This window comes from Penaeus vannamei, unplaced genomic scaffold (genome assembly GCF_042767895.1).
Source record: "Penaeus vannamei isolate JL-2024 unplaced genomic scaffold, ASM4276789v1 unanchor625, whole genome shotgun sequence".
Classification (NCBI taxonomy): Eukaryota; Metazoa; Arthropoda; class Malacostraca; order Decapoda; family Penaeidae; genus Penaeus; species Penaeus vannamei.
This window is the reverse complement of record NW_027213629.1, coordinates 25,001-35,000: the sequence shown is the minus strand read 5'-3', so window position 1 is coordinate 35,000 and position 10,000 is coordinate 25,001. Positions and strand designations below refer to the sequence as shown.

The window sequence follows — 10,000 nt, the reverse complement described above, 5'->3', positions numbered from 1 at the left end:
TTGTCCTTGATTCTCACCTCTCAGTCTCTGATCAAATACTTCGTCTGTCCTGATTCTCCTTTTCCCTCTCTGATCAAGTACATATGTCGTCTGTCCTTGATTCTATTCTCAGTCTCTGATAAATCAATATTGTCCTTGATTCTCACTTTCTCTCCGTCTCTGATCAAATACATATGTCACCTGTCCTTGATTCTCACTTTCTCTCCGTCTCTGATCAAGTACATATGTCGTCTGTCCTTGATTCTCACTTTCTCTCAGTCTCTGATCAAGTACATATGTCATCTGTCCTTGATTCTCACTTTCTCTCCGTCTCTGATCAAGTACATATGTCGTCTGTCCTTGATTCTCACTTTCTCTCAGTCTCTGATCAAGTACATATGTCGTCTGTCCTTGATTCTCACTTTCTCTCAGTCTCTGATCAAGTACATATGTCATCTGTCCTTGATTCTCACTTTCTCCGTTCCCATCAAACATATTCTCTGTCCTTGATTCTCACTTTCTCTCCGGTCTGATCAAGTACATATGTCATCTGTCCTTGATTCTCACTTTCTCTCCGTCTCTGATCAAGTACATATGTCATCTGTCCTTGATTCTCACTTTCTCTCCGTCTCTGATCAAGTACATATGTCATCTGTCCTTGATTCTCACTTTCTCTCCGTCTCTGATCAAGTACATATGTCATCTGTCCTTGATTCTCACTTTCTCTCCGTCTCTGATCAAGTACATATGTCACCTGTCCTTGATTCTCACTTTCTCTCCGTCTCTGATCAAGTACATATGTCATCTGTCCTTGATTCTCACTTTCTCTCCGTCTCTGATCAAGTACGCATGTCATCTGTTTATTACTTTCTTTTCTCTGATCAAGTAATGTCATCGTTTGATTCTCACTTTCTCTCCGTCTCTGATCAAGTACTTATGTCACCTGTCCTTGATTCTCACTTTCTCTCACTTTCTGATCAAGTACATATGTCACCTGTCCTTGATTCTCACTTTCTCTCCGTCTCTGATCAAGTACATGTCATCTGTCCTTGATTCTCACTTTCTCTCCGTCTCTGATCAAGTACATATGTCATCTGTCCTTGATTCTCACTTTCTCTCCGTCTCTGATCAAGTACATATGTCATCTGTCCTTGATTCTCACTTTCTCTCCGTCTCTGATCAAGTACATATGTCATCTGTCCTTGATTCTCACTTTCTCTCCGTCTCTGATCAAGTACATATGTCATCTGTCCTTGATTCTCACTTTCTGTCCGTCTCTGATCAAGTACATACGTCACCTGTCCTTGATTCTCACTTTCTCTCCGTCTCTGATCAAGTACATATGTCGTCTGTCCTTGATTCTCACTTTCTCTCCGTCTCTGATCAAGTACATATGTCATCTGTCCTTGATTCTCACTTTCTCTCCGTCTCTGATCAAGTACATATGTCATCTGTCCTTGATTCTCACTTTCTCTCCGTCTCTGATCAAGTACATATGTCATCTGTCCTTGATTCTCACTTTCTCTCCGTCTCTGATCAAGTACATATGTCATCTGTCCTTGATACTCACTTTCTCTCTGTCTCTGATCAAGTACATGTCATCTGTCCTTGATTCTCACTTTCTCTCCGTCTCTGATCAAGTACTTATGTCACCTGTCCTTGATTCTCACTTTCTCTCACTTTCTGATCAAGTACATATGTCACCTGTCCTTGATTCTCACTTTCTCTCCGTCTCTGATCAAGTACATGTCATCTGTCCTTGTTTCCCTTTTTCCCCCCCTCTTCATCTCCCTCTCACTCCCTTTTTCGTGCCTCTCTTTCGTTCCTCCCCTTTTCCCTCTTATTCTCTTTCCTGCCTCCCTCTTCATCTCCCTCTCTCCCCTTCATCCCTTCCCCACTCCTCTTTCGTTCCTCCTTTTCCCTTCTTATTCTCGTTCTTGCCTCCTCTTCATCTCCCTCTCTCTCCTTCATCCCTTCCCACTCCTCTTTCGTTACTTCTTTTTCCCCTCCTATTCTCTCTCCTGCCTCCTTCTTCATCTCCCTCTCACTCCTTTCTCGTGCCTCTCACTGATACTCCTTTTTCCTTCTCTTATTCTCCCACTCCCACTCTTCACCTCCCACTCTCACCCCCTTTCTCGTGCCTCTCTTTCGTTCCTCATTTTTCCCCCTCTTATTCTCTTTCCTGCCTCCCTCTTCATCTCCCTCTCACTCCTTTTCTCGTGCCTCTCTTTCGTTCCTCCTTTTTCCTTCTCTTATTCTCTTTCCTGCCTCCCTCTTCATCTCCCTCTCCTCCTCCCTCGTGCCTCTCTTTCGTTCCTCCCTTTTCCCCTCTTATCCTCTTTCCTGCCTCCCTCTTCATCTCCCTCTCTCTCCTTCATCCCTTCCCCACTCCTCTTTCGTTCCTCCTTTTTTTCCCGCTTATTCTCTTTCCTGCCTCCCTCTTCATCTCCCTCTCACTCCCTTTCTCGTGCCTCTCTTTCGTTCCTCCTTTTTCCCTCCTATTCTCTTTCCTGCCTCCCTCTTCATCTCCCTCTCTCTCCTTCATTCCTTTCCCACTTCTCTTTCGTTCCTCCTTTTTCCCTTCTTATTCTCTTTCCTGCCTCCCTCTTCATCTCCCTCTCTGTCCTTCATCCCTTCCCCACTTCTCTTTCGTTCCTCCTTTTCCCCCTCCTATTCTCTTTCCCGCCTCCCTCTTCATCTCCCTCTCACTCCCTTTTTCGTGCCTCTCTTTCGTTCCTCCTTTTTCCCCCTCTTATTCTCTTTCCTGCCTCCCTCTTCCTCTTTCTCTCCTTCATCCCTTCCCCACTCCTCTTTCGTTCCTCCTTTCCCCCCTTCTATTCCCTTTCCTGCCTCCCTCTTCCTCTCTCTCTCTCCTTCATCCCTTTCCCCACTCCTCTGTCGTTCCTCCTTTTCCCCCTCTTATTCTCTTTCCTGCCTCCCTCTTCCTCTCTCTTTCACTCCCTTTCTCGTGCCTCTCTTTCGTTCCTCCTTTTCCCATCTTATTCTCCTTCCTGCCTCCCTCTTCATCTTCCTCTCTCTCCTTCATCCCCTCCCCACTCCTCTTTCGTTCCTCCTTTTTCCCTCCTATTCTCTTTCCTGCCTCCCTCTTCATCTCCCTCTCACTCCCTTTCTCGTGCCTCTCTTTCGTTCCTCCTTTTTCCCCTCTTATTCTCCTTCCTACCTCCCTCTTCATCTCCCTCTCTCTCCTTCATCCCCTCCCCCCACTCCTCTTTCGTTCCTCCTTTTTCCCTCCTATTCTCTTTCCTGCCTCCCTCTTCATCTCCCTCTCACTCCTTTTCTCGTGCCTCTCTTTCGTTCCTCCTTTTCCCCTTCTTATTCTCTTTCCTGCCTCCCTCTTCATCTCCCTCTCACTCCCTTTTCTCGTGCCTCTCTTTCGTTCTTCCATTTCCCCTCCTATTCTCTTTCCTGCCTCCCTCTTCACCTCCCATTCTCACTCTCTTTCTCGTTCCCTATCTTTCGTTCCTCCTTTTTCCCTTCTTATTCTCTTTCCTTCCTCCCTCTTCCTTTCCCTCTCACTCCCTTTCTCGTGCCTCTCTTTCGTTCCTCCTTTTTCCCTCCTATTCTCTTTCCTGCCTCCCTCTTCATCTCTCTCTCTCTTTCATCCCTTCCCCACTCCTCTTTCGTTCCCTCCTTTTTCCCCTCTTATTCTCTTTCCTGCCTCCCTCTTCATCTCTCTCTCTCTTTCATCCCTTCCCCACTCCTCTTTCGCTCCTCCTTTTCCCCCTCCTATTCTCTTTCCTGCCACCCTCTTCATCTCCCTCTCTCTCCTTCATCCCTTCCCCACTCCTCTTTCGTTCCTCCTTTTTTTCCCTCTTATTCTCTTTCCTGCCTCCCTCTTCATCTCCCCTCTCTCCGTGCCTCTCTCTCGTTCCTCCTTTTTCCTTCTCTTATTCTCTTTCCTGCCTCCCTCTTCCTCTCTCTCTCCTTCATCCCTTCCCCACTCCTCTTTCGTTCCTCCTTTTTCCCTCCTATTCTCTTTCCTACCTCCCTCTTCATCTCCCTCTCACTCCTTCATCCCTTCCCCACTCCTCTTTCGTTCCTCCTTTTTCCCCTCTTATTCTTTTTCCTGCCTCCCTCTTCATCTCCCTCTCCTTCATCCCTTCCCCACTCCTCTTTCGTTCCTTCTTTTTCCCTCCTCTTATTCTCTTTCCTGCCTCCCCTCTTCACCTCCCTCTCACTCCCTTTCTCGTTGCCTCTCTTTCGTTCCTCCTTTTCCCCTCTTATTCTCTATCCTGCCTCCTTCTTCATCTCTTTCTCGCATTCCTCTGATCTGCCATCTCCGTTCCTCTCTCTCTCCTTCATCCCCTCCCCACTCCTCTTTCGTTCCTCCTTTTTCCCCTCCTATTCTCTTTCCTGCCTCCCTCTTCATCTCCCTCTCACTCCCTTTCTCGTGCCTCTCTTTCGTTCCTCCTTTTTTCCCTCCTATTCTCTTTCCTGCCTCCCTCTTCATCTCTCTCTCTCTCTCTCCTTCATCCCTTCCCCACTCCTCTTTCGTTCCTCCTTTTTCCTCTCTTATTCTCTTTCCTGCCTTCCTCTTCATCTCCCTTTCACTCCTTTTCTCGTGCCTCTCTTTCGTTCCTCCTTTTCCCCTCGCATTCCTCTGATCTGCCATCTCCGTTCCTCTCTCTCTCCTTCATCCCCTCCCCACTCCTCTTTCGTTCCTCCTTTTTCCCCTCCTATTCTCTTTCCTGCCTCCCTCTTCATCTCCCTCTTACTCCCTTTCTCGTGCCTCTCTTTCGTTCCTCCTTTTCCCCTCGCATTCCTCTGATCTGCCATCTCCGTTCCTCTCTCTCTCCTTCATCCCTTTCCCCACTCCTCTTTCGTTCCTCCTTTTTCCTTCCTATTCTCTTTCCTGCCTCCCTCTCTCCTTCATCCCTTCCCCCACTCCTCTTTCGTTCCTTCTTTTTCCCCTCGCATTCCTCTGATCTGCCATCTCCCTTCCTCTCTCTCTCCTTCATCGCTTTCCCCACTCCTCTTTCGTTCCTTCTTTTTCCCCTCGCATTCTTCTGATCTGCCATCTCCCTTCCTCTCTCTCTCTCCTTCATCCCTTTCCCCACTCCTCTTTCGTTCCTCCTTTTTCCCCTCGCATTCCTCTGATCTGCCATCTCCCTTCCTCTCTCTCTCCTTCATCCCTTTCCCCCCACTCCTCTTTCGTTCCTCCTCTTTCCCTCCTATTCTCTTTCCTGCCTCCCTGTTCATCTCCCTCTCACTCCCTTTCTCGTGCCTCTCTTTCGCTCCTCCTTTTTCCCTCCTATTCTCTTTCCTGCCTCCCTCTTCATCTCCCTCTCACTCCCTTTCTCGTGCCTCTCTTCCGTTCCTCCTTTTTCCCTCCTATTCTCTTTCCCGCCTCCCTCTTCATCTCCCTCTCTCTCCTTCATCCCCTTCCCCACTCCTCTTTCGTTCCTCCTCTTTCCCTCCTATTCTCTTTCCTGCCTCCCTCTTCATCTCCCTCTCACTCCCTCCCTCGTGCCTCTCGTTCGTTCCTCCCTTTTCCCCTCTCATTCTCTTTCCTGCCTCCCTCTTCCTCTCTCTCTCTCCTTCATCCCTTCCCCACTCCTCATTCGTTCCTCCTCTTTCCCTCCTATTCTCTTTCCTGCCTCCCTCTTCATCTCCCTCTCACTCCCTCCCTCGTGCCTCTCGTTCGTTCCTCCTTTTTCCCTCCTATTATCTCTCTCCTTCATCCCTTCCCCACTCCTCTTTCGTACCTCCTTTTTCCTTCTCTTATTCTCTTTCCTGCCTCCCTCTTCATCTCCCTCTCACTCCTTTTCTCGTGCCTCTCGTTCGTTCCTCCTTTTTCCCCTCCTATTCTCTTTCCTACCTCCCTCTCACTCCTTTTCTCGTGCCTCTCTTTCGTTCCTCCTTTTTCCTTCTCTTATTCTCTTTCCTGCCTCCCTCTTCATCTCCCTCTCACTCCCTTTTTCGTGCCTCGCTTCGGCGCCTTGAGGATCGCGAGTCGCCGGAAGTGTCTGTCTCTCGCAGGTGACGTTCGCACTGATACGTCGGTCGCGGTTCGTGGGCGTGGGCGTGGGCGTGGGCGGAGGGGGAGGGGGCGGGGGTGAGGGCGGGGGCGGAGGGGGATGGGGAGGGGGCGGAGGGGAGAGGAGGGGATGGGGAGGGGGAGGGTGCAGGGGGCGTGGGTGTGGGCGGAGGGGGAGGGGGCGGGGGCGGAGGGGGAGGGGGGCGGTGGGAGAGGGGGCGGGGGCGTGGGCGAGGGCGAGGGCGTGTGGGCGGGGGCGGGGGCGTGGGGGGAGGGGGAGGGGGCGTGGAGGCGGAGGGGGCGGGGGCTGAGGGGGAGGGGGGCGGAGGGGGCGGGGGCGGAGGGGGAGGGGGCGGAGGGGGAGGGGGGCGGGGGCGCGGGCGGGGGCGGAGGGGGAGGGGTGCGTGGGTGGGGAGCAGGTGATAGGGGGAGTGGGTGTGAAGGCGAGGAGGAGAGGGGGACTGCATGGGTGAAAAGATGGAGGAGGGGTGCGTGGGCGGGGGCGGGGGCGGGGGCGGAGGGGGGAGGGGTGCGTGGGTGTGCGGGTGGGAGCAGGCGATAGAGTGGGTGTGAAGGAGGGGGGAGGGGGGGGGACTGCATGGGTGAAAGATGGGGGAGGGGTGCGTGGGCGGGGGCGGGTGGGGGCGGGGGCGAGGGCGGGGGCGGGGGTGGGGGCGGAGGGTGGGGGGTATTGGGCGGGGGCGGGGGCGGGGGCGGAGGGGTGCGTGGGTGTGCGGGTGGGAGCAGGTGATAGAGTGGGCGTGAAGGCGAGGAGAAGGGGGGGGGGACTGCATGGGTGAAAAGATGGAGGAGGAGGACTGCATGGGTGAAAGGAGGGGGGGGGGGGTTGTGTGGGCGTGCGGGGTTGGAGGAAGTGACTGTGTGGGTGGACCGATGGGCGGAGGGCGTCTGATTGAGAGACCGAAGGGGGAGGTGCTTGTTTATGAGTGTTGGGGGAAAGAGTGAATAAGTATGTCTGTGTAGGTGTGCAGATGAGGAGGGGAGAGGGGGGAGGGGGGAGTTATTGCGTGTGGGGGTAATTGTGTGTGTGAGGAGTAAGGGAATAGGTGATTTTATGGGCGTGCGTGGGAGGGAGGGAACTTGTACGGGTTGGTGATGGGCGGGTGGGGGTGGGGGTGGGGGTGGGGGGTTCAAATTATGGGTGTGTGAGGGGGAGGGAGGTGTTTGGGTGAACGTATGAGGAGGTGTGTTTCTCTGTCTGTGTACACTTGCGTTTGAAGAGAAATAAAGTTCTTATGGAATTGCGTGTGTACGAATAAGTTTCCTTGCAAGTCCAGTGTATACACGTGTGCGTCTGACTGCCTGTGCCTCTGTAGCTAACCGTGTGGGCGTAAAATTGTGCCGAGCGTATGTGTATGCAAGAACATCTTCACTCGCCGGACGTAAATTCCAGAGCAGCACATAAATAGTTTTTACCGTCAAGCATGTCGCCAAGGCCAGAGGTTCGGCACACACGCACGCCGCCTCATGAATAACTGAACGGGGGCGGGGGGAGGTGGGTCGGGGTGGGGGGCGGGGGCAGGTGGGTCGTGGGAGGGGGTGGAAGGAGGAAAGGTAGAAAGGAGAAAGGAAGGGAGAGGGATGGAGAAAGGAGAAGAGAAGGGAGGAGAGAAGGAAGGACGGAAGGGGAAAGGAGGGGAGAGGGATGGAGAAAGGAGGAGAGAAGGGAGGAGAGAAGGGAGGACGGAAGGGGAAAGGAGGAGAGAGGGATGGAGAAAGGAGGAGAGAAGGGAGGACGGAAGGGGAAAGGAGGGGAGAGGGATGGAGAAAGGAGGAGAGAAGGGAAGACGGAAGGGGAAAGGAGGGGAGAGGGACGGAGAAAGGAGGAGAGAAGGGAAGACGGAAGGGGAAAGGAGGGGAGAGGGATGGAGAAAGGAGGAGAGAAGGGAGGACGGAAGGGGAAAGGAGGGGAGAGGGATGGAGAAAGGAGGAGAGAAGGGAAGACGGAGGGAAAGGAGGGGAGAGGGATGGAGAAAGGAGGAGAGAAGGGAAGACGGAAGGGGAAAGGAGGGGAGAGGGATGGAGAAAGGAGGAGAGAAGGGAGGACGGAAGGGGAAAGGAGGGGAGATGAAAGGATGAGGAGGAATGGAAGGAGGAAAGAGGAGAGATGGAAGGAGAAAGGAAACACGGGGGGAGGTGATAAAAAAGCGAGCAACAGACGTGAAAGAGAGGAGAGGAGAGAGCGAGCAGGGAAGAGAGAATAAGGGAAGGAGAGGAGAGGAGAGGAGAGAGCGAGTAGGGAAGAGAGAATAAGGGAAGGAGAGGAGAAGAGAGGAGAGAGCGAGCAGGGAAGAGAGCGCAGCGGAAAAGGAATGGAGAGGAGAGGAGAGAGCGAGTAGGGAAGAGAGAATAAAGGAAGGAGAAGAGAGGAGAGAGAGAGTAGGAAAGAGAGAATAAGGGAAGGAGAGGAGAAGAGAGGAGATTGCGAGCAGGGAAGAGAGGGCAGTGGAAAAGGAATGGAGAGGAGAGGAGAGAGCGAGTAGGGAAGAGAGAATAAGGGAAGGAGAGGAGAGAGGAGAGCGAGTAGGGAAGAGAGAATAAGGGAAGGAGAGGAGAAGAGAGGAGAGAGCGAGCAGGGAAGAGAGGGCAGCGGAAAAGGAATGGAGGGGTAACTGTTTATATGCAGGCAGGAGTAGGAGGATGAGAGGGCAGGGGAGGGCCGTCCGTATACGAGGTTCTCTATTTTGCTCTCTGTTTACGGCCGGGGCTCTACAAGCGGTGCATATTCGCTGTAACTTTATAGCGCATTTGTCTCTGGGTCACGACGCTATAAACTATCATTATCTTTATTTGCTTTACTTCGCCTCGATAACGAATTATATCGTCCTTGCTGCTTCCCTTCTCCCCTTCCCACTCCCTCCCTCCCCCCCTCCCTCTCCCCCCCCCCCCGCCTTAGCGAACGATGCTTTCCGCTCTATCATTGCAACCAATATACGAGCAACGATCACTTTGCAACCGTTGTCAACACTCCATCGCTCGATCTGAGACATCCATCATCTTGTCCTTTTTTTTTTGTATCATGGAAACACCAAAATGCATTCTTGGCAACTCTCTGGTAACCTCCATACACACACACGAGAGGTTCTAGGTATCACCATAACACCTAACACCAATTAACACGGGATTTTATCACGGGAGGGAGAGAACATTTACGACTTTATCCAAACACTGAGAACACGATCGTTAGCAAATTTGTGAGGGTTCCATTATTCAGAAAAAAAAACTCTCTTCACCTTATCTCTAAAACTTCAGAAATACCTCCGTTTTAATCCTATCGGCGGCATTAACGTGGCATCCCACAAAGTGCACCAACCAGGCTCCAGGATCCCAGTGATGCCCAATGCCCACCACCTTAGGCATCAATGAAACGTCAAGCATCACCAAAGCACCAACCTAGGCATCACCCAACCCAGGGCATCACAGTGGCATCACCCGAGGCATAATCTAAACCCAAAGAAACACCAAGCATCACCCAGTGCATATTCTGAACCCCAGGAAACCCCAGGCACCACCCGAGGCATATTCTGAACCCCAGTCACCACCCGGGGCATATTCTGAACCCCAGGCACCACCCGGGGCATATTCTGAACCCCAGACATCACCCAGAGCATATTCTGAACCCCAGGAAACCCCAGGCACCACCCGGGGCATATTCTGAACCCCAGACATCACCCAGAGCATATTCTGAACCCCAGGAAACCCCAGGCACCACCCGGGGCATATTCTGAACCCCAGGAAACCCCCAGGCACCACCCGGGGCATATTCTGAACCCCAGACATCACCCAGAGCATATTCTGAACCCCAGGAAACCCCCAGGCACCACCCGGGGCATATTCTGAACCCCAGGAAACCCCAGGCACCACCCGGGGCATATTCTGAACCCCAGGAAACCCCCAGGCACCACCCGGGGCATATTCTGAACCCCAGGAAACCCCCAGGCACCACCCGGGGCATATTCTGAACCCCAGGAAACCCCCAGGCACCGCCAGACCCCGAGCGAC

General features: G+C 52.7%; 1 protein-coding gene across 1 annotated transcript in view; it reads right to left on the bottom strand.

The window, feature by feature from the left end:
* Positions 1 to 9,466: 9,466 nt before the first annotated feature.
* LOC138861043 (LWamide neuropeptides-like) overlaps positions 9,467 to 10,000 on the bottom strand; it is a 546-nt gene continuing 12 nt past the window's right edge. The window contains exon 1 of the mRNA XM_070119767.1: positions 9,467 to 10,000. This exon is cut by the window's right edge and continues 12 nt beyond it. Coding sequence (XP_069975868.1) covers positions 9,467 to 10,000 — 534 coding nt within the window.